We start from the raw sequence: 23,629 nt of genomic DNA on the forward strand, positions 1-23,629 counted from the left end.
GGCCAAACTCATCCCATGTGTAACAGTGACTGAGTTAAATGAGTTATATACAGCCCATAGCAGCAAGTAGTTCTAAAGGCCAGCTCAGTCCTCCTCTGTTTTAACTGAACTACTAGTTCGAACTACAGTGATGCATATTTGTAGTCCTCAGCAGCTCTCCCTGCTCTGGGTTCCGTTGCTATGGTAAATAATCCTCTCTGCCAGCTGTGAGTGAGACATCCAGGATTTAGTGGTTGCCTCGTCCCCTTGATGACGAGAGTTGCACCTGGTGAGCTCGTCAGTGATTTTGGGGTCGTTTTTTGCTTTTTACGTCGCCATGGTAACTCCAAATCCCACCAAAAATAATAGCACACCTCCCGGGATCAAGCCGCACGTTTGATACCACTTTTGTGGGTGGGCTCGCAGCGGTACGAGCCGCATTCCGGGTGACGGAAGAATAATAAATAATACTTAAAGAGACGTTCTATTGGGTGTAGAACAATAGGTGCCTGCCATGCAATGCATAAGGAGAGCAGTGACTGACTTGCTTTGCAAGTCAGTCACTGCTCTCCTTATGCATTGCTATGGGCAGGCCCCAATAATCACATTTTTCTCAACAGTGTAGACTGTACTTTGTAATGGGAGCATCATGTGATTTCAGTGAGGTAAGGAAACAGATGAGAGTTTAAACTTTCTGTTGGAGATTTCATTAAATGTGAACCTGTGATGTCCACAGGATGATATGATGACAATATGAAGATGGTCTCTCTCTCTCTCTCTCTCTCTCTCTTAAACTTTCCTGTGAGGTAAGAATAATGGTGCTCTGTACCACGTCATGTTACACATCTGTCAGTTTTTTAAGAAAACCTTCAATTTGTCCTTTTTAAAAGGTCCAGAGAAGAACAACAAAAGGAGAGAGAGCAGAAAAAAGTTGGTGAGAGGCAAAATGTGAGGTAAGCTGCAACTAAAATTCATCACTTTGTAGTTTTAAATCATGTAATTTGTATTATGTCCATTCACAGTGTACTTTTGTTCTATGCTTATTTTTTTTAAGTCCGAAAGAAAATCAGGATAGAAGAATTAAAAGGGTTGAAGCAGTTTTGATGTTATTTGGACTTGCATTCATCTTTCACTTAGATCAGTGTTGCCCAATTCCAGTCCTCAGGCCCCCCTGCTCTGCATGTTTTAGATGTGCCTCTACACCAGAACAGCTGATTCAAATGATTGCATGACATCTTCTGCAGCCACCAAGTACTACAGGAGCCAGTTAATCACCCAAAGATTCAAACCAGGTGTGTGGCAGAAGGGAAAGACCTAAAACATGCAGGCAGGGGGCCCCGAGGACCGGAATTGAGAAACACTGACTTAGAACATATCTGTATTTTTACAGACTGTGTGCTGATGACCACACCTTCGCCAAGGCACAAATTGAGGTTCATTTTTAAATTTACACATAACTAGTAATTTTGATTTGTGTATTTTTATGTGCAAATGAGACTAAAACCCTAAATGATTTAAATAAATAATCATTTTAATTCATTATTTGGACATAATTTTTTATACCATTAGAGATGAAAGGATAAGATACTGAGAGAGATAAAGTGTTAATTATTATTTAATGCTCTTCACCATGCAGGTAGAAAGGATACCGCCAATCTTACAGGTAAGATTCATTCATAATCATATGTATCAGCCATTCTTCCTGTATGACAGTTTTGCAATGCACCTGTTTTTTATTTTGTTTTTTTTATTTTCAGATGCCTTTGCATGTGCTTGAAGCTATTCTCCAGGAGGTGATACTGGCACAGGGAGACACAGCTTATCTCACCTTGGCATTGACCTGCAGGTCCTTTCATTGTGTCTCACCCTGTTTTCCAGAAGAAGACTCATTTTGCTTGGCTGGACGGTGAGGACCTTTGACTTTTTTCACCTAAAACATGTGAAATTAGATTGTTACTACATAAAATCAATTTTTCATTAACAGGTGAGATCAACTGGGGCAAATTTTCAAAAACATTCAAGGCAGAAAACCGGACTCCTTTTGCTGTTGTGAGATGTTCTTCCTGCAACCAACAATATAAAGACTGTGTGGGATTCACTGGAAATGGAAGACGAGGAGAGTTCCCTCGTTACTACTGTGATGGCATACCTGGACTTTGTCCTGAGTGCCAACATTGAATTCAAAGAGAATATAAGTTGCTTTCCACAATCTGTCACATATTGTTAGTTTTTTTTGTGACATGTCATATGAAATAGTTTCTGATAAAGAATATTTACCTTTTAAGTTGTGCAGTCATCCTTTTTCATAATGTGTTCTTTCAATATTATTTACATTTTTGAATGTTCCTTTTGTTGTAGCTCAGTTGATTTACATTATTTAGTTTTCATAGAAATGGTGTCGTTTCCACACAAAGTTACATTGTGGCTTTAATTTGTTGGAGAGACAGTAGAACCAATAAAGCAGTTGTAAATACAGCGTTGTTTAACTATTGGATAACCTTGTTAGAAAATTTTAAATGCAAGCAAAGCTAATAACTTGTGTCAAGAAATCTGGTATGTGTGTATGAGATCTGTCCAGGCTCATGCAGAAAAACGATCATAAGAAGGCCTAAGAGACTGTCGCAGCCTTGTTTGTTGATTAATGCTGAATATTAAATGTGTATTCTCTGTATTTACTTGAGGTGTAATCCCTGTATTTTTAAAAGAAAGAAAGAAAAAGGTTGTAATAATGGCACCAAACGACTGAAGATGTGAGAGTACAGGATGCAGCTGTCTGATAAGAATCAGATGGCTTCTTGCTTGCTCGGAGTCAACCGCCTACTCGGAAAACTTATTTCAATCTTATTGTTTGAAGGTACTTGTATGGTTATGGAATTGAAGGAGAGGCATGTGCTTCTGACAGGATGTGAGAAGCGGGCTTGCTGCTGACAGGATGTGAGAAGCGGGCTTGCTGCTGACAGGATGTGAGAAGCGGGCTTGCTGCTGACAGGATGTGAGAAGCGGGCTTGCTGCTGACAGGATGTAAGGGTGGGGGTTGGATTTGCAGTTGCTTGCTGCAAATCCATTTGCAGCAAGCACCGTCTCAGGAATTTTCCAATAGTCACAAAGGTCACAAGCATGCCGCTGCATAGTAACAAACACTTGCAATATACAGTGTTTCCTATACATTTTTGAACAATGACTGGAATCAATATAAATTTTCTTTACAAACCTGACATACAGACAAGTTGTTTATGTTATCAACTTGTTTTTTTTAATAAAAAATAAGTTGCAGAAACATATTGTTCAGATGCAAACATAAGATTAAACGAGCAAAGCGAAGGTGTAATCAGGGTGGAGGTGATGGAAGCTCAGGTGAGGAGCAGTTGCACACATCAAGCTGGACTTTATGAAGGGTGGAGGACATGAGACCGGCGCCGTTAGGCTGGGAGGGAGGCACCTGATCAGGTGATTGGCTGAGCAGGTGAGATGAAGACAGTTATAGTTAGAAATTACACATTGGTTTAATTTATGTATCCAGTGACTTTATTCAAAAAGGTTTTCATGTAGAAAAAAGATCATTCTCTGGTGGTTACCAGCACAGTGTCTACTGCCGGGATCAGAGCGCCGAAGATTATTGTCAAATGAAATTTCTAAAACCTACTTTCTCTGCAAGTCTTTCCAGGTTGAAGCTACATTTAAGGTTTTAATTAATCACTTTGGGTTTTGCAACAATTGGATATTCATGTTTTTGGAGTGCAGATTATGAACTTATTGCAATTGATAAAATTAATATGGTATTTCTAAATGGAATAGTGGGACACCAGTCAGTTTACTAGTTGAGCTGGAGTCCTTATAGGAGACATTATGCTGAACTATGATAATTGAGCCAGGTCACCTGCAGCCAAGAATATTATAGTTACAGAATGTCACTTGTTAGAAGTTCAGAAGTCCTTTGGTTTGTTTGTAAATTATATTCACAATGAGAATAATAAGAAAAATATTTGGCAAATAAACAACAAAAGTGCACCGTGAATGGATGTACTAAGTTGGCCAAAATTGTTGAGTAAATGTTTTACTGACCAAACCTCTTTTCCATCTAGTTCTTAATAAATAAGTTAAAGGCTATTATATTTTAGATTTTAACTTATTTATTTTAAGAGTACCATTCACAACATCAAAATATATTATTTGAACTTCAGCACCAGCAAGTATTTGTTTATATCTGTTTTCTTAATCAGCGATGGACTGGTGATCTGTCCAGGGTCAGCAGCCCCCACTTGAGGATAATTCATAAAAATTAATGGATGGATAAATGTGCTCTTTATTTAAGGAACAATGCAGGGAAAGTTTTGATGAGATCCAGTCCTGGAAGTTTCTCCAAAATGTTCCAGTATGCACACAATAGAAAAAGAGATGATCTGTAGTTTCAATGTCATTGTCACAAAAGGTACAGCTGTTGGTATCAAAGTTGAATCTTTGTCTTAATAGTTCCCTGGATGGAAAAATATTATTGAGAATTTTAAAGTGAACTTCTTTAACTTTAGGAGTCAGAGGGTATTTAAGGTAAACAGTTCTCCACTTATTAACCTCTGAATCAGAAAACAGATTTAAAATGGAGTTTTTATTTGGTCTGACAGGAAATATAAAATTAGTTAGATGCTGACGCATCCGCTTGTTAGAATTACTTTTGTCCAAAAGGTTAACTCCAAACAGTTGAAGAGATGGTAACTGAAGGTTAGCTGAGTGAATATTTATATTTTGAACCAGATATTTGACTGCAGTGGGGATAGAGTTCTTCACTGTGTTAAATTGAGTACGTAAGCAGTTCAGATTGTACAACAAGCAAAATTAGTCAAAAGACAACCAATCTCCACTGTTATTAAGTAAATGTCTTATGGACCAAATACCTTTTTCCATCCAGTGATCCAAATACAGAGACTTATTCCTGTGTAACACATATCTGTTGTTCCAGATGGGAGTTTGGTGAGGAGTAAAGTTGTGTGTGTACATTAGTTTCCAACACAGCAAAACCTGCTTGTGAAAGGCAGATAACTTAACAGGAAGTCTGTTGACGTCAAAGTCACATCTAAGAACAAAATCTATGCAACCAATCTTTTTAAACAAACCTTTGGGGAGACAATACCAGATACTATTTCCATTCATAAGAAAAGATTTCAACCAGTTTACCTTTAAAACCGCATTTAAACACTCAAAGTCAATAGCTTGTAAACCTCCATCTTTAAAGTCTTTAACCATATTTGCTTTCTTTAAGTAGTGGACTCGATTCTTCCAGATAAAATTGAAGTTCAGCTGATTTATAGCTTTAATATATTTGTTAGGTATGGCCATAGAATAAGCTGGGTATATGCATCAGGACAACGACTCCATTTTGGTTAAATAGGTTCTCCCAAACAGGGTCAGATCTCTTTGGAGCCATCTATTTAACTGAGAGTTGCAGTTCTGTATTTTATGCTCTATGTTAACAGTTTCACTGAGTTTAGCATCTTTAGTTATTAAAATTCCAAGATATTTAACTGAGGATTTAATGGGGATATTGTAAGCTTCCGTCAGATCAGAGCCATGAATCGCCATCAGTTCACACTTCTGCAGGTTTAATGTTAATCCTGATGCTTTGGAGAAAGTATTAATTAACTCAAGTACTTTAGGGGTTTGGTCCAGACTCTTCAAAAAAATTGTGGTGTCATCAGCTAGTTTTGCTGCAGCGAAGTGTACTTCCTTCTTTCAAACACGTCGTCACTCGTCAGTGTCCAATGCGCATGTGCGTTCAACGAGAGCTGCCGAATGATGCCGAGTTTTCTGCTGGTTATGCAGATGCGTTTTGCTTACTCATAACTCCAAGTTCGGGTTACTTGCTGCTGATGAGTTTGATTACTTGCCTCAGTAGAAAGTTGTCTTTGCTAAGTTTAAGTTAGTATAGTCAACAGAGTAAGCTGGAATGAGTTCAGGTCACTTTTCTTTTTGAGTAAGATATACTATTACATTTTACAGAGTACTGGGTCTTGACAACTGGTCAAGGTAAGTAATAAGTTTTTACATTTTCTGACAGAACAGCTTTGTTTTTCTTTCACTTCTCTGCAACACAAACATGTTTCCAGTAAAACAGATTTAGTAAAACCAAATGGGTTATGTCAATCATACATCCTGAGCTAACTCCGACTCTTATAATGCGTATGAATAACATGGTGAAAATATGGTAAAATGGTAAATAGCCTGTACATGAGATGTTCTCAACTCTAGTATTTGAATCAAAGTATTGCTACTCATGATCAACTCTTACTCAACTAGTAAACATTGCTCAGTAAGAGGTTTAATCAAGTCAATGTACTAAAGTACTTTTGAAAATACTCTAGTAATCAAAAATTACTAATTATATTTTCTAATATTATTCGTACAGAACCTTGTAACTTCCTTAAACCACCTGATGATGTATTGACATGTAGAACCACCACAAAACTTCAACACCACCTGCAAAGACATCAGCATAGAAATGCAATAAAAAAAATGACAGCTAATTTATTTCTTCCTTTTTTGTTTTTTTTTTACATTTGAAGGCTCAGTATTATTCAAAACTGACATTTTGAATAGAATAGAATAGAATAGAATAGAATAGAATAGAATAGAATAGAATAGAATAGAATTGAATAGATATTTCTCTGGCTGAAGGTGCTCCTGTGTCTGGCCAGCAGATCAGTGGATGAGACTCGTTGTCCTTCTTTCTGACACTGCTGTCAATTTCCAGCTCCACTCCAATGACATTTCTGGCATTGTGGATCAGTCTGTTTAGTCTCCCCCTGCCGCTCCAGAACACCACAGGACATCACTGGCAACCACAGATTCATAGAACATCCTGAGCAAGGGAAACTCAGCCGCCTCAGAAAGTAGAGGTGACTTTGGCCCTTCCTGTACTGTACATGGCATCAGTGTTCTTAACCCGGTCCAGTTTATTATCAGTGTGGAGTCCCAGATATTTATAGTTCTCCACAATGTCCACACTGACCCCCTGGATGGTAATAGTGGTCACTGATATCCTGGTCCTCCTCCTCAGATCCACCACCAGTTCCTCGGTCTTTGACACATTGAGCTGCAGATCAAGCTGCCACTGAATATTGAAATCCGATGCAAAGATAAGTCGGCGTCTCATTGTGTCACCGCTACTCCGCTTTGCATCGTTTTTTTTATTCTCTCTTTGCTGCTGCGTCTGACCATACCCAATGCCAATCAGTGAAGAGAAGCTAAGCTTGAGTCACCGAGTTGGCCCTACTCCGAAGAAATCACCTAGAAAACAAGGCCAGCCTTGAAAAAAGGTCAGTGGAAATGCTCACAAAGCGAGCCGAGTGCAGTCGAGCCGGGACCATTAGAGCCAGTGGTGTCAGGGTTCCTGTGTGTGTGAGTGATGCATCTTTTCTAGTGAAGATCTTGGTGGAGTACCTGGGCAGCCAACACATCATCAGCCTTGTCAGACTGCTGGGAATAAAAGAGCAGCAGAGCCTCGACTCAGTGCTGGATGATTAATATGTAGTCAGCTGTTACAAACATTTGATCTGTCTCTTGGGCATTTACCAGAAGTTTTTTAGTCCTTGTGTTTGCTACCTCTAGGTTTGTCTCACTGGATTTTCTAAGGATCACTTTGACTGTTTCTTCCTGTGGATCCTACTTGCAAGTTAACTACCTGCCTGCTCCACCATTCCTCATTTCTCCACCCCACTCCATCAGACCTCTGGCTCTCTGTGTCACCACCTTCCTCTCACTTGCCTCAGGAATTGCCATCAACCATTCTCCACACAGGACCTTGTCCACCTTTGCTCCACGCCTCACTCTGAATCATTCTACAGTAAGTTCTCTCATATTGTATCTCTGATCAACTCGTTTCAGGCCACCACCATCAACCCCACTCTTGTTACAGGCGCCACCAAACACTTACCACCCTCCAGAAAGATCAGGACGATCTGTCAATTGCTGCTTATTCTTTTGAAAATAAAACAAATTCCTAAATTGGACTCTGTTTCTGCATGTGGGTCAGAGAGTTAAACCTGAACATGTCAAGTGAAAAAGGAGAAATAGAAGCTTATAATCATGGAGCTAAGATGTGGCTGGTTTCTCCACTTGAATTTTTCCAACCATTCCCATTACTGAATTGTTGAATAAAAGCTGGGAGCTCAGCTCCATTCAACAAAGATCTAATTCCAAATACCAAGTGTGAGCTGACAAGCGCATCCAGAAGGTGCTGGATGAAGTTCCTCATTGTCCCTAGAGATGGGAAACATCTCTCCCTGACTCGGGGGGGCCTTGGTAGCTTCAAAAGAAAGTTAATTATCTTTCTTCAATCAGCAAACAGGAGACATCATGACAAATAACATCAATTTTCTGTGCTGCTTTAGAATTGCAGTCTGCCTGTACTTTCAGCTGTGGAAGCAGAGTGGGTGAAGGAAGTTCAGTTCACGTCGGCGACACCTTCAAATTATAATTACCAGCCGTCTTGTTCAGGTAGACACTTCTGTCTTTGCCGTCCTGGATGTTTGTTTACAGAGCAGGCAAATCAAACTTCATAACATTGAACTGGCGCATTACATGCGTCATTACCAAACCTTATTGATTAGAAATGCTTCAAAAAGAACCCTCCTGGAAGTAAGCTTTTCTCAATTGCTGAGGCTCCAGATTTTCCGTACAAAGCAAATAGCATCAAACAAGGCGCTGGACTTTAGCCCAAAAGAACTCACTGAGCCAAGTGTCTTATGTTTTAGAAATCAAAAGATCCTAGCTCCTGGTCCGATGTGGACTGCTTCTTCAATCTTTATTGTGCTGCTGGATTATAGTAACATGTTGCATTTTATTGTCAGTGATAACATTTTATCAATGGGAATGTACTTTATGTTTTTTTTAAAAAAACACCATTTCTTTAATGCTGTTATTTCTGTCACTGATAATAATAAAAAAAAAATTTAATGTGATGTTTTTATCTTCCAGCTCCCAACATGAGAAGAATCGTGATCCTTGGAAAAACTGGATCTGGGAAAAGCAGTGTTGCAAACACTATATTTGGGGAACCACAGTTCACCGTCTGCCATAATTCCATCTCTGGTACAAGTTTATGTGAAGCAAAAACTCAATCACTAAATGGAGGACAGATCACTCTGATTGATACGCCTGGATTCTTTGATACAAACACACCTGAAGAAAGACTAAGACCTGAAATAGTGCAGTGTATCACAGAGTGTTCACCTGGTCCGCACGCTTTCCTCATTGTGCTAAAACTAGAAACATTTACAAAGCTGGAAAAGAAGATAATCAAACAAATAAACAAGTACTTCTCTGAAGAAGTGTTCAATTTTGCAACAGTTGTTTTTACTCATGGAGATGATCTCCAAGAAGGGCTGAAAATCAAAGATTTTGTGAGCCTAAATAAGCATTTGCGTGCATTAGTGAAAAAATGTGGTGGCCGGTGCCATGTGATAGATAATAGATACTGGAACAATCTCCCAGGTGATCCATACAGGAGCAACACCCACCAGGTGGAAGAGATACTGAAATCAGTTGAAGAGATTGTGAAGGCAAACAATGGAAACTGCTACACAAACGAGATGCTGGAAAAAGTGGAGAAAATGATACAACAGGAAGAGGAGCTCATTGCACAATCCTCAGGAAACATGTCAAAAGAAGAAATCAGGCAGGAAGCTAAAAGCAGAGCGTGTGATATTTTAAATAAAGCAGTGGGTATTACAACAGGTGTACTGCTGGGAGCACTTTTTGGTGCAGCTGTCGCTATTGGAGTAGATGTAGTAGCAGCTAAAACTGCTAGCATCAAAGCAGAAGCAATAAGAGGAGTGATAGCAACAGTATTAGCTCCAGCACCAGCGGCAACATCTGGTGCTGCAGCTGGAATTGCTGGCATCAAAGTAGGGCCAGCAGCATTGGGTGTAGGTGCAGCTGCTGGAGCAGTGGTTGGTGCATATAAAGGATATAAGGCTGCAGAGGAATCAGAAACACCATGGGAAGCAGCAAAGAAGACGGCAGAATCTGTGCGTTCTACAGCAAAAGATGTGTGTTCTTCAGTAGAAGCTGTGCGTTCTTCAGTAGAAGATGCCAAAAGACAAGTCAAAAAGTTCAGCGCAGAGTATCAAAATTAATTTTTATAATGAAAAAAAAATCTAATTCTTGTGTAGACCTTAGTCAAATGTAAAGATCCCATAAATTATCACAGAATTCCAAGAAAAAGTTTTCCTTTCCAGTTTTCTAAAGCTGCGGTTTTGTTGTTGCTTGAAAAGATTTCATGTCGTTTCTGAGTTAATCATCCAACAACTGAAATAATTAGAAATTGTAACAATGCTTGTAATTCTGCTCATTAAAATAATCATCCTTCCAGAGGTAACCCAAGCTTTCTATCACTTGATCATAAAATATATCATGTGTGTTTTAATAGTTTAATATATTATTTACTCTGATAACATTTGACATGAGAATTATTATTTGTACACTGAAATTATAAATATTTTATATCTATATACTTATTTTCCACACTGTAGTCCTTCATGTCTTCATACATTTACCAGAGATATAATCATCATTAATGTTAAAACTGTATTTCTGTTCAAATTAATAATAAAAGATCAGTTTTCTGTTCAGATTGTCTTGTCTTTTGTCATAACCTTAATAAAAGGAGAACTTTTTAAATGCATATTTCATTGAGGCTGAGCTGTTATACACAGATATTCACCTTGAATTGTATTTATTTATTTTGCTGATTAATGAGAGGTTTTGTACGTTTATAGACAATACTAATTTATTATGAGAAAATATTCAAGAGTCAGGTTGCTAAAGTATTTATTTATTAGTACCAAAAATATACAAAAACCCAACCTGGAAAAACAAAGTCATTGAAACAGTGGCACTTCCATATAATTTCCATAGGAATGGCCAAATCAGGCCAGTAAAAAGTTTGGGGTGGTACAGCAAAAAAAGAAGAAAAAGAAAAAGAGAAAAAAAAGTTATATAATTAAAATTACTGGAAACCAACATACACCACAATTGTTGTTGCTTTCAGCCATTGTGAGCAAATGTAAGAAGAAAGAAACTACAATTTTATCACTTGTTTCATATCTCTGATGTAATTCACACAACAGATTTACACAGTTAAACATGTTTTTGTCTGTTTTATCAGATGGCACTGAAACATACCAAATGATGCTGAGTAAACTACATAAATACTCATATGTAATACAAGTATTTTTTTATTTTCTCTGCCCTGGTAAGCTCGGTTTAGTCAGTCCTCCACACTGTCATCAGTTTTAAAGTCACAAATATAAGTATGCGACTGAAAAAAAAGAGAAAAGAAACATAACAACATTACTCCCTCTTGTGGCCATTTAGAAATTTACAGGTGAGAGTCAAACTCTTACCCATACTATATGTACACCTTGAAAGCTAAGAAGGTGTTTCATGTTACCAGTACCTACTTGTCTCTGCTATGTCTAATGAAACTACACAATTTTTCTTCTAACAAAGTAATTACATACAAAAATGTCCTTAATTTTAACTGCAGTGCCTTTTAACTTTTTTATCGCATTTCTTTCTGTGCTCTCATCTGTAACGGGATTCTTTTCTTTTAATTTTCTCACATTACTCAAGTGACGACGTTTTGACATAGACCAGATGCAAATTAATCAACACAATTCTTACAACTGGTCAAACATTTCAAGAGATTATTGATTATTATGATTATTTCAAACCTACACTGGGCTCAGAAATGATTGTAGGCTCAAGTGTTGTACTCACTAGACGACAGTAAACAGCTGTACTCATACAGGCAATATTTTAAATTTTAGGAATTTATTTTCATGATTTCTTATACAAAATCTCTGTCCATCAAAACTGTGTCTAACTTTTCAAACTGGAAAAATACATTTAGATTTCGTATGACTACAAAAAACACGGAAAGATAAAGTAACATGACAAGAGGTTTAACAATCTCACCTATGTATGATTTATTCCAATCAGATTAGTTTGACAATTGATAGTAATGAAATGACAAAATCTCCCTTCAAAGTAATTTTATTCAAGAAAACTGAACAAGTGTCCTACAGTATGACTGCACTGTGAACGTGGATCTATTTATGCCTTTCAATTCTTGTAAAGGTTTTTATTAGAGTGCAGAAATTGCTTTTTTAGCATTTCTTTCCATGCTCTCAACTCTAATTAATTACTTTTGCTCTTCTCACATTACACAAATTCTGACATAGACCAGGAGAAAAATAATCAATACAAATGAGAGTGACAAATCTACACCGGGGCCCAGAAATGATTGTAAGGTTAAGTGTAAATGGACTGAAGTGCCTTGCTCAGAGGCACATCGACATGCAGCAGGAGGAAGCTGGCATTGAACCTACAACCTTCTGATTGCAAGACAGCTACTCTACCATAGAGCCACAGTTGATGTAGATGACAGAGATAATCGCAATACTCACACAGGTAATATTATTAATTATAGTAATTAAAAATGTCCATCTCGCCATCAAAATTGTGACCTTTATGACCTGGATAAATAAACTTAGAAATCACTAGAGGAAACATGAAAATATGTAAAGGCTGGACAATAAAATAAAATGACACGAGGTTTAACAATCTCATCTATGTATGCTTTATTCCAATGAGATTAGTTTGACAATTTATAGTTAGATTTAATAAATGACACATCATCCCTCCTGTCCAGTTTCTTCCTGCAACAGAAATTCATGTTGGAAGTTCAGAGGACACTTTAAATGTTAACCAGAATAATCCACAGTCAGGAAAGAAGATCTCAGTAAAGTTTGTCACAAAGTAACAACTTCTCCTCCTCTGACTTTTCACATGTTGGTTGTATAACTTTGTTCCAGCCCTGGTTTACCGTATCTAAGCAAACCTGTGCCTCATTCTTCACAGCCTCTGCTGTTTTCTGTGCAGCTTCCTTTGGAGTCTCTGCTCCTTCAGCCGCATCGTATCCAATTAAAGCCCCTTTAACAGCTCCCGTTTCAGCAACTGCTGCTGTAAGGCTCAAACACGTCGCTGCTGGTGCCACACCGCCCCCTAGTGCCGTTCCTCCTACCCCTAATAAAGTCCCTGCTGAAGCTGCAACTGTTGTGCCCACTGCCTTCCTCAGCTTTACTGGCTTTGAAGATTCTTGTAAAACAGTAAGAACTGCTCCAACCATGACCACAACACCAAAAATCGCCCCTAACAAAACGCCAACGCCAAGGGCCGTACATGTGATCAAGAGTTTACCAGCAACCCTTCTCTTGGCCTGTTCTCTGATCTCTGCTTCCGGCAGGTTTCCTGAGACCAGTCGAATGTTCTCCTCCTCTTTCTTTATTTCTTCCTCGGCCGCCTGCAGCAGGTCATTGGTGTAGCATTTGCCCTCGTTTTCCGTCACCAGCGAGTCAATAGTTTGAAGCAGCCTCTCCATCTGGAACGAGTTGCTCCTGTATTCCTCCTGTTGCTTATTGTTCCAGTACTTGTTGTCCACGACGTGGCAGCGGCCGCCACACTTCTTCACCAGTTCACTCACCAGCTGATTGCGCCCGATGAACTCCTCAATCTGGGTCCCATCGGGCAGCTGGTCGCCATGAGTGAACACCACCACGGCGTATTTAAGAGCGTCTTCAGAGAAGTGCGTGCAGATTTTCTCGATAACGGCCTTCTCGTGCTCTGTGAATTTCTCCACCTTGAGCACAATGAGAAACACATGGGGCCCAGGAGCGCACTCTGTGATGCACCTCACTATCTCAGGCTCTAGCTCCTTCTCCGGCCGGTCCGTGTCAAAGAAACCCGGGGTGTCGATGACCGTGAGGTTTCTCCCACCGACGGACCTGGTGACGGCTGTGCAGTGGCTTGTTTCAGAGTTGATCGTGTGGTTGGTCGTGAACAGCTGGTCTCTGAATATTGTGTTGGCCAGGCTGCTTTTACCAGACCCAGTTTTTCCCAGGAGGACCATTCTTATTGGTGCTGAAAACAAACGTCAGTAATGTTATTTGTATTTTGCTTCCTGTATACTCTGAGTCTTTATCTTTCAATGTTACATGTATGCATGATATCTTGAAAGACCATAACACTTAAAAAAAACACACACAAAAATGTCCTAATTAAAAGAATAAGCGACATCATGCAGACCCCAGTTTCTATTGGAATGAAGAGGGAAAGTAATGAAAGTAATTCATTAATTCATCATCATCCAATTCCTCTGCAAAGTTTGGATTTTTTTTCATCTACAGCAGGGGTGCCAAACTCATTTTCATTTTGGGCCATCTAAAAAAATCTGAATGTTCTTAAACATTCTGCAACAATGCAGAAAGAAAACCAATAAATTGTTGCAATGTCAATAAATAGTTGCTCCTTCAGGATTTAGTGATCATTTTACTGTTTTGTTTATTTGCAATCAACATTGCACATTTTGTGTCACCAATTTAGAAATGTTTGATAGGAGGGTTTATGATGTTTGTGTTGAGATATGATGTTAAATGCGACTCTTTATTAGTCAATGTTTTTGACCAAATTTAAGGAAAATTTACAGTGAAATTAGAAAGAAATGTGGAGATTTGTTGATTTTGTGTGAATTTTGTAGATTTGTGAAAAACAGGAGATAATTATTTACGTGATTTGGAGTCTAGGGGGCCACATAAAAAAAGCTACAGCGGGCCAGATTTGGCCCTCGGGCCTCGAGTTTGACACCTGTGATGTAGAGCAAACAGAGATACAGAGTTTTGGTTGGTGTGTGTTAGCAATGATCAATAGGGGAATTTGAAGAAAGTACCTTTTCTAAACTGGGACTGCCTTTAGCTCACAGGTATCACACTCCAGTCCTGGAGAGCCACTGCCCTGCAACTTGTAGATGTGCCTCTGTTTTACCATATCTGAACAGAATAATTAGCTCATTAGCAAGGCTCTGGAGAACTGACCTACTCAAGAAAGAGGTAATTAAGCCGTTTCATTCCAGCGTTTGGTACCTGTGGCACATCTAAAAACTGCAGGACAGCGACCCTCGAGGACTGGAGTTTGACATCCTGCTTTAGCTGATCACTGCCCAACTCAACTCAAGCAATTCTTCCTTGACTGAAATAAATTCCTAAAAAATAACAATGACCATCATGGTTGCTGAGTCAGTCAATAATAATAAGTCAGTCATAAAATATTCAAGAGACTGATTGAGAATGAAGAAAATCAACTGCTCACAAAAACTCAAACACTGTTTTTCCTCATACATGTGTCGTACTTGAGTCTATTCAGTTACAACACTAAAGATTTTTGCAGAAAATAGCGGCTTACCATTCATTTTTCAAGAGAAGCTGAGGACTGAAGGACCGGCAAGGCTGAGTGTGTTTGAATTAGCTTCATGTATTCTGGCAAGTGGCAAAGGTTTCACTTCCTGAACTCTTGCATCACACATAAGGCAGTCTCACCATTATCACTACTCACATTTCCTTCGACGGCACATGAACCGATCCAATAAACGATCAACTTCTCGACTTCAAATGTCTTGTTTGCTTATGGCTACAGCAAGAGCTTGAAAATTAAAATAAATCAATTCTTTCAAGCAAAACACTAATTTCAAAAAGATGTGTTTCTTCTGTAGGAGGCTTTCCTGTTCTCGCTTTCAAACCGGAAATATTAAATAGCACTTCGCCTACCAGAGCCTTGGGTTTTCTGCAGCCCTGCCCCACTTTCTACCATCTTTCAAGAAAAAAAAAAAGGGGCACCTGCCCTAAGACTAGTTGAAGATTTCATCACATAATACTTTATTTTGATCGGCAAACATAAATCACAAACATTTAAATATAAAAGGCAGCAAAAAATATGACAGATGCATGTTGGGTTATGATAAGTGTCCAAACGCTGTTGGTATTCCTTCGTGTTCCAGTGTGTTGACCCATTTATTTTTTTCCCCTTTTGGCTACACAGTGGAACAAAATCCCACACTAAATGTTTCTTGTTTGTGTAATACTTGCTTTAGACACAACAGAAATAGGCACATCCTTAAAAAAGCCACTTCACATCAAAACAGAAAATACTGTAAGGCAGCATTGTGATTATGCAAACAAAACGCACATGTATTTGGGACTTTCTTAGAACAATCTCACATTTAGAGGACTTGTGTGCCTTCGGTCATGAATTCACCATCAGTCCCCTCCCCCCCGTGTGTCCTTTGTTTCCGATCTGCTCAGACGCTGACAAACACCAGCCTGGCGCTGTAGGCCAGATCGGCGAGGTACAGCAGGAAGTTGAGACCGGTGAGGACGGCCACGGCGATAGGTTTTGTCTGGTCTCCTGACCTGCTGTACTTCTTGTCGAATTGGAAAACGGGCCAGATGATGGTGGCCGACAGGTACATGATGACGGCCAAGAGCCCGTAGGCCGACAGGAACTTGGAGAAGGGTACGGGGAGGCAGCCGGTGCACTCTCCCACACACAGCACCACCACGGCCATGGAGAGGATGAAGCAGATGCAGTACACCGCCATGCACCACTTCAGGGCCGGGTGGTGGTCATAGGACACAGGGTCGCTGACCAGGATGAAGATAATGCAGGCCACGAAGGTTTGGCACACCTTCATCAGACCTGGAGCAGTTTTCATGTAACCCGCCACTTCTCCTGGCTTCGCCTTGGACAGGCTCACCTCCACCAGGTAGGCAACTGTTGCTAGGCAGGAGAAGACTGAGGACGCGATGCGATGATCGCGCGCTTCCTGGTAGAGATAATGGTTCCTGAGAAAAAACACAGGGAAAATGATAGAGGCCGAGAGGCAGAGGAGGAAGGCGTAGCAGGCGACTGTGATAGGGAAGTTGGACCAGGAGACAGGGATTCGGGACTGGAGGCTGCACTGCTCCACCAGCAGGACCAGCAGGGTACAGGCGAAGCTGAAAGCCCAGCAGAAGATGCACCAGTCCGCCATACCTCCGTGGGGAAGCCCGCCTCCATTTGCTACCACACTGAAAGCGGTGCAGGTGAACAGGACCGCAGCGACGCGCACCCATAGCAGCTGGGATGTTGGGAACCAGGTCACCGGCATGATGGGGTATCAGTCAGGATCAATTATGTGAGTCTAGGATCGCAATGTGACTTTCAACTGGATCCTGTGTCGGGCACTTTTCCTCTGTTGGAATCTGTTGATCTCTGCATACAGAAAAAATAAAATCAGAACAAACTGATGCAATTTGGTTGCATGGTTTTCTTAAAGTCTAAAAATAAACCCAATGTGACTATGTTGATGTTTTCCAGAATACAGTAGCTTGAACATTTTTACAACCAAAGGCCTTGGTAGATTTCACTAGTAATATGTGATAGAACAACACCAGATAGTAGGACATGTAGTCATCATGCAGTCAGAAAGCTTTGGTTTGAATTAGTGCCCTCACCGCCACATGCCAATTTCCCCCTTTTGGGTTGTACCACATGATATCAATTGGATCTCGGCTTGGTCTTTGACTCATATATGGGTAAGCTTTGATTTAAACCATTCCACTGGTTTTCTGGCTGTGAGTATGTTTGTTTTCCCATTGGAAGGCAAACCTCTGTTGCAGTCTCAAGTCTTTCCCAGCCTGTAAGCTTCTCTTACTGAATTCTCACAAATTTTTCTCCTCTAATTAGCATGTTGTTGCTAAAGCATGTTTCACATAAAGTGATTCTCATGTTGGTCAGAAAATGCTAATTTGCTCCAAATGACTGGACCAGGGGTGGGAAATCCTGGTTCTCGAGGGCCGGTGTCCTGCAACTCTTAGATGTCTTTCTGGTCCAACACACCTGAATCCAGCAGCTCAATCGCCTCCCAAGTGCAGTGAGGTTCTCCAGAGTCCTGCTAATGACCACATTATTTGACTCAGGTGTGTTGAAGTAAAGATACATCTAAAAGTTGCAGGAGACCGGCCCTCGAGGCCTGGAGTTGCCCACCCCTGAACTAGACAATCTTTTTCCGTGTTTTGCTGTGAACCTTAAGAACTAAAATTTGTCCTTTAAACCAATTTCTCTTCCGTGGATCTTGTAAATGTTTCCTGGATTATGCTCCACTTTTCCAAACCTGACAGATGATCAAATGTAGGCAGTTCAAGTGTTTGTTTATCGGCAGGTTTGCCATACTTCTATACACCCTACCAATTTCCAGAAAGTGGATTGAACAGTGTTGTGTGAGATGTTCAAACTGGGATATTACTTTTTTTTTTTATCAAATATTGCCTTAAACCAGGGCTGTCAAACTCCAGTCCTCAAGGAGTATTCTGCAGTTTTATAGATGTGCAACAGGTACAAAACACTTGAATGAAACGGCTCAATTACCTCCTCCTTGTGTGGATCAGTTCTCCAGAGCCTTGCTAATGAGCTAATTATTCTATTCAGGTGTGGTGCAGCAGAGCCACATCTAAAAGTTGCAGGGCAGTGGCTCTCCAGGACAGGATTTTGACGCCTGTGCTTTAAACTGTCTTCCTTGGTCTTCTGGATATTGTTCTCTAACAAACCTATGATACCTTCACAGAACAGATGGATTTGTACTGAAATTGAATCACACACAGGTGGAGTCCTTTGAAGGCAAGTAGTTCAAGGAATTGGGTTTATTTAGGTATATCATATCTGAGAAAAAAGGGGAAGAGGCCAAAGGCACAACACATATGTGTGCATTTTATTTCTGAATGCCATCATTTTCTTTAATTTCCTGATCATACACCACTTTGTGTTGGTCTATTATATAAAACTCGGTGAAAGTACGTTGAAGCTCATGACTGCTCTAACACTACAGTCCTTGAGACCCAACTTTTAGATGGGTCTCTTGTCCTACGCACTCAAATTAAATAGCTAAACTGCCTCACTAGCATGCAGTCGAGCTCTACAGAGCTCTGCTAACCCGCTAATATTGGAGCCAGGTGTGCTGAAGGAGAGAGACATCTAAAAGTGTTAGGACAGCAACCCTTAAGGACTGGAGTTTGAGACCACTGTTTAAAATGTAGAACAAAAAATAGTGAGGTAATTGAAGATGCATATTTAGTTCTTAAACGTTGAGACATTGGAATTAAACCCTTAAGATGTCAAATTCGATGTACTTTCTCATCAAAAAAAAAAAAGATCGCCCGAATTTACACTTTAAAATGTACTGACTGATGAGTTGTTGCGTTCTTCACCACACAACTTCGATTTGAGCCTGGGCATGTTGAAGGGAGAGGAATGAGTAAAGTTTCCTGTTCGTGATAAAACACGTTCACGCAGGAAGCTGAAGTTTGGCTGCTAATGCTTCAAAGTGTTGGAAAGTCCCTCGGATTAAACAAAACCTGCAAGAGCAGTGAAGTCTCACAGGGTTGCCCCCACTGCTCTCTTGTGTCCTTTTTGGCAGGAGGCAAACATATAAATCATCAAATAAGAAGCAGCATTTCTCAAAAAGAATTACTTTACTTTCTCATTTCAGATCTGAGTGTGCTGGACATAGAAATTAATGGTACCTAAAATCAAATTTACACTTTTTTTACTGGTTGAAATTTCCATCTTTAACTTCAATAACATTGCCATAAGCAGCAAATCAAAGCCTGTTCTATGACACACATATATGGATAATCTTTTAATATCTCGATCAAGAAACTTGAAGCATTTTTTCTTTTTTCTTTTATGGTCAATGTTTGCTACATATAATTATTGAATTGGAACAATTTTCACACAAAACTATGCATAATGCATTAAGTTCCCCTCTCATTATTCTCTTCCACTTTGCTGAGCTTAAACGAAGTATTCGGATGTTTGGGTTGTATCTCATATTAACTCGCATTTGACTCATGAATTTAGACATCATTTTGCATCTCCTTCTGGGATTTTTAAATGTTTTTTAAAACATTCTGAACATTTCAGATAAAAAAAAAATAATAAAATGACTAAAATTTCAGAAATCATAAAAAAAACTTTTGGGGGCAGAGGGGTTAAGTCATCTGGACTGGTTTGGATCAGTCACTGGTAACTTTTGACATATTGATACCTGAACTTGATTATCCTGGGCAGGTTTCACAGAAACACAATATAATTTTTGTTTAAAGCAAAATATGATGTTATAGCTTAATTTATCTGCATTTATACCCAAAGTGGTCCCTTATTTTTTACAGTGATGTTCAATGTTACTGTCTTCCTATGCAGCTTAACATCAAAACGTTTGCAGATATTACATACTTAAATGTTGGTTCTTTTGAAAGTTAAGCAATGCAGTAAGACAATGGAATAGGGAATTAAGTGTGCAAGTACAAAATATTTTTCCATACTGAGTTTATTTTTTTCCCAAAAACACTAATAGATTTATACTTTTCCAGATTAACTAGTTTTTAATAGTCATTGATGATTTTTTTTTTTCTTTAAATCGACTTTCGTCCATATTTGTAAAGTTAAAAAAAACTCTGTGTACATTTTAACGGGTTCCACTTTAGTGTGATTTGTGTGTGTGTGTGTATGTGGGTGTGTATGTGTGTGTGTGTGTGTGTGTGCAAATGAAGTAGTGGAATGTTTTTCCTAATTTGATTTCAGCTTATGGTTTCACCTGAATTCTTCATTTCAAAATTTCCAGATTTTTTATTTTTTATTTTTTTCAAAAACTTGTCTAGAGAAACATGCTTGTTATTTCTCTTCAGGAAGAAGGTGGCCTTTAATAAGGTACCTGGCAACAATTTCTGTTGCTTTTGCCTAAAAATTAATAACTTCATCATCCATAAAATACAGTTACGGCTCGCTTCCTGTCATCACTTAGCAGAACTAACACACAGGAAGCTGATGCTGCTGCGTTAGGGCCTAACTACCTCAGGAAGCAGCACAAAACAAATCGATACTAAATTTAATTTATTCTAGCGTCATTAGAGAAACGAAGCTCACGGGTTTTTTTGTTTGTTGGTTTTGATCTATGCGCCCTAGTTTCTTTATCAAGCACACGGTATTTTTGGGTTCCTGAGGTTTAATGTGAAAACTGCAACCCACACACCATCACCAGTTTCCGAGCTTAGAGATGTGGGTTGATTCAGCGGCGGGGAGGATTGTGGCCTGGGTGACAGGAAACCAACTTTGGGGTCGATTTCTAGGTTTCCACAGCAACCTAGTTTATACACAGTTTCATTTTGACTATACTGACGTTGTTTAGAGTCAAAAATATTATCATAATAGACGCTAGAATGGAGGAGTGAGATATTATTATTATTTTTTTGTTAAACCGTACACCTGAACCCCCAAAACATCCTACTTGTTGCCATCTTTACAGGATTAGCTTTGTACAGACATGTACAGCGGAAAGTACTTTCTGACTGAACAGTAGTATACAGACATATAAGCGTGCGGGGTTGTTTTAGTAATAAGAGGTTCCCCGTGCATACCACACCGCGCCCATTTCTACTGTAAACACCCCTGCTCCAGCAAAAAGACAATAATAAAAGCGTCCGTTAAATTTTCCCCAGGACATCTTTATGAGAAAAGGAGAAACAAACACGTCACTTTAAGGGACACTTAGCTTACCTAGTGGACTCGGGACTTCCAGCTCATTGTCCTCGCCTTAAGGCAGAAGTTTTCCGTGAACGCATCTGTATGAATCCCACGCCCCGCGGTGGCCATATTTGGTAAAGTGTTCAAAGCGTCTCCGGGCAGCAGTTTTAGGTCACTTCCCCTCTTCAAGTGTTCATACCTCGGTTAAAAAAGAAGAAGTAGAAGTTGAGAGACCGAGGTCATTGTGGGTTCATAGCTGTTGCGTTAGTTCTTAAATTTTGCTGTATGAGGAATGACAACATCTGGCGTTTTAATCGTTTGAATGCAAAAGTAAAGGCTTTGATGTACAAAGAGTGTTCCAGCAAAGCTTCAATATCCCCTCATAGAATAGAATATCACTCCGGAAGTAAGTTAGAGGTAAGAGGAAGTATTCAGATTAAACCGAAGGAGTAATGAAAAGTAATTATTAATATTGTTATAAACGCAAACAACCTCAATTTTTCCTGTAAACGTAAATAAGAAATGCATCTTATTTCTCCTTCAGCAGAAGTAGGATGTAATATTTCCTAGACTTTGCTACAGATTTTCTGGAGAAAATTCGTTGCATTTGAAACATCCTGAATTCAGTGGCGCTCCTAAAGGTGGGAGCAGGGGGCCATGGCCACCCCTGAAAAAAATACTGACCAGGGATGATTCTGCTGAATGAGTCATCCCTTCAATTTGGTAACGTTTCAACACATTTTGCTAGAATTTATCACCCCATCTAAAGGAGGGCTTTTAAAACTACAAAAAAAAGACATGTATGGAAACATATTAACTTTTGCCAAATATTTGTCATCACTGTGATGTTCACATTTTCTGAAACGCAATTTTCCCTTATCTGCTCAATAAATGTATATTGTAGAATCGTTCTGTTTGCCAGCACATTTCTTTTGCAGCTAAAAAAGGAAGTACAATGAACCTTTCACTAGCAAATAATCTTCATGTTTTATTGAAGAAAAGAGAATGATGGATTGGGTGTGAGGAAGGGGCATCTGGGGAGACTGGTTGATGGAGGCGTGGGAGGAGGAGACTCTGCGTGGGGATAATCAGGAAATAATGTTGTTGTTTTGTTTTTGTTTCTTTATAGAAGCAACTTGAAGCAAAGAATTGGTTTGTGAACACAACAACAGAAGTGTTTTTATTATAATTATTTTTATTTAATTCATTTTCTTTGTTACATAGTACATTAATGCACACCAGGTATTTCCTACCAGTTAATCAGAGTAAACTGTAACAGTAATGGAATATCATCATGCCACGTTAAAACTGGCAATGCAGGCTTGTCCCTGCTTGTGAATCACAAAACAAAACCCATAGAGACGGTAAAGAAAAGTCACCTTAATCCCGCCTTGAGCCGTTTTGTGAAACAGATTAGAGATGAGTCAAAACTGAAAGTCCACGGCATCGTGACGGCTAGTTCTCCGACTTCCAGCTGCGGCGTATTCCAGAAGACGAATGTCATGAGCTTCCAGTCAGAGATATGTCAAGAACGCTCCCTGGAATCAGCTTTTCAACCGGCAAAGTTGTAGATCTGGAGCAGATCCAAAGTGTGTGTTGGCAGCATGAAACATGTTGGGCTTGTCCTACATTGTATCGTATTGTACTGTAGTTAGACCCACACCAATGAACAAATCTCCCCTGTCTTGCAACTTGCAAATCCAACTTGCTACGTGGATGTAACATCAATTCCATATCCGAGTGTTGATTTCTGAGACGAATCGAATATGTGTGTGTGTGTGCGTGTGTGTGTGTCCTATTTGTACTTTGATGTATCTCATTGAACGATTGTTACAAAAGACAGGACACAGTATCGGTAAATTCCTTCTCTGGTCTGATTGGATTAAATTGAGAAAACTACATTGTTATCGTCTTGCAGTTATCTCCTTGGTTTTCTGACTTACCGTTGGAATTTGCTCCTCTTCTGTATTTGGGTGTGACGTCACTGCTAGGTCCAAGGTCCAACCTTCAAGACAAATCTAGAGGAAGCAGAAATTTCTCAAATGCCTGTTGTAAAGTGTCACAGATCTTTTAAAAGGCTGTTGCAGAGGACGCGGTCTTCTGTTATCATCCGTTGTGGTAGGAGCTCATGATTCGGTTGCTTACACCAGCTGTTAAAGAAGGGTAGCTCTGTGATTGGGACTGTTCTGGAACTTGTAGAGTAGAAAGA

General features: G+C 39.5%; 3 protein-coding genes across 15 annotated transcripts; 1 reads left to right on the forward strand and 2 right to left on the reverse strand.

The window, feature by feature from the left end:
* Positions 1-5,791: 5,791 nt before the first annotated feature.
* Positions 5,792-10,595, forward strand: LOC122819870 (GTPase IMAP family member 7-like). 7 transcript variants are annotated; one of them, XM_044096901.1, is made up of 4 exons: positions 5,811-5,997; positions 7,579-7,813; positions 8,361-8,466; positions 8,947-10,592. In XM_044096901.1, the coding sequence occupies exon 4, from the start codon at positions 8,955-8,957 to the stop codon at positions 10,104-10,106; it is 1,152 nt and encodes a 383-aa protein (XP_043952836.1). In that variant the 5' UTR covers positions 5,811-5,997; positions 7,579-7,813; positions 8,361-8,466; positions 8,947-8,954; the 3' UTR covers positions 10,107-10,592. The 7 variants fall into 7 exon arrangements, 6 of the variants coding, with proteins under 6 accessions (XP_043952836.1, XP_043952835.1, XP_043952839.1 ...); XM_044096900.1 differs by having other exon boundaries at positions 5,851-5,997; positions 6,722-7,813; XM_044096903.1 differs by lacking the exon at positions 5,811-5,997 and adding an exon at positions 6,020-7,286.
* A 2,004-nt stretch (positions 10,596-12,599) lies between these two features.
* On the reverse strand, positions 12,600-15,629 carry LOC122819869 (GTPase IMAP family member 7-like). 4 transcript variants are annotated; one of them, XM_044096898.1, is made up of 3 exons: positions 15,421-15,629; positions 13,234-13,953; positions 12,600-12,692 (listed from the first exon to the last, which is right to left on the reverse strand). In XM_044096898.1, the coding sequence occupies exons 1-3, from the start codon at positions 15,437-15,439 to the stop codon at positions 12,604-12,606; spliced, it is 828 nt and encodes a 275-aa protein (XP_043952833.1). In that variant the 5' UTR covers positions 15,440-15,629; the 3' UTR covers positions 12,600-12,603. The 4 variants fall into 4 exon arrangements, with proteins under 4 accessions (XP_043952833.1, XP_043952834.1, XP_043952831.1 ...); XM_044096899.1 differs by having other exon boundaries at positions 13,216-13,953; XM_044096896.1 differs by having other exon boundaries at positions 12,600-13,953.
* Positions 15,630-15,716: 87 nt separating this feature from the next.
* On the reverse strand, positions 15,717-23,444 carry myadma (myeloid associated differentiation marker a). Of its 4 annotated transcripts, XM_044096922.1 has the most exons (4): positions 23,364-23,444; positions 22,800-22,993; positions 21,454-21,619; positions 15,717-17,115 (listed from the first exon to the last, which is right to left on the reverse strand). In XM_044096922.1, exon 4 carries the CDS (start codon positions 17,009-17,011, stop codon positions 16,163-16,165), a length of 849 nt encoding a protein of 282 aa, XP_043952857.1. In that variant the 5' UTR covers positions 17,012-17,115; positions 21,454-21,619; positions 22,800-22,993; positions 23,364-23,444; the 3' UTR covers positions 15,717-16,162. The 4 variants fall into 4 exon arrangements, with proteins under 4 accessions (XP_043952857.1, XP_043952860.1, XP_043952858.1 ...); XM_044096925.1 differs by lacking the exons at positions 21,454-21,619; positions 22,800-22,993; positions 23,364-23,444 and adding an exon at positions 17,743-17,808; XM_044096923.1 differs by lacking the exons at positions 21,454-21,619; positions 22,800-22,993; positions 23,364-23,444 and adding an exon at positions 17,358-17,744.
* Between the last annotated feature and the right edge of the window lie 185 nt (positions 23,445-23,629).

Source organism: Gambusia affinis, linkage group LG18 (genome assembly GCF_019740435.1).
Source record: "Gambusia affinis linkage group LG18, SWU_Gaff_1.0, whole genome shotgun sequence".
Lineage (NCBI taxonomy): Eukaryota > Metazoa > Chordata > Actinopteri > Cyprinodontiformes > Poeciliidae > Gambusia > Gambusia affinis.

Bases quoted from the DNA above. Each gene is read 5' to 3' on its own strand.
- myadma (XM_044096922.1), bottom strand. From the start codon at position 17,011: ATGCCGGTGACCTGGTTCCCAACATCCCAGCTGCTATGGGTGCGCGTC.
- LOC122819870 (XM_044096901.1), top strand. From the start codon at position 8,955: ATGAGAAGAATCGTGATCCTTGGAAAAACTGGATCTGGGAAAAGCAGT.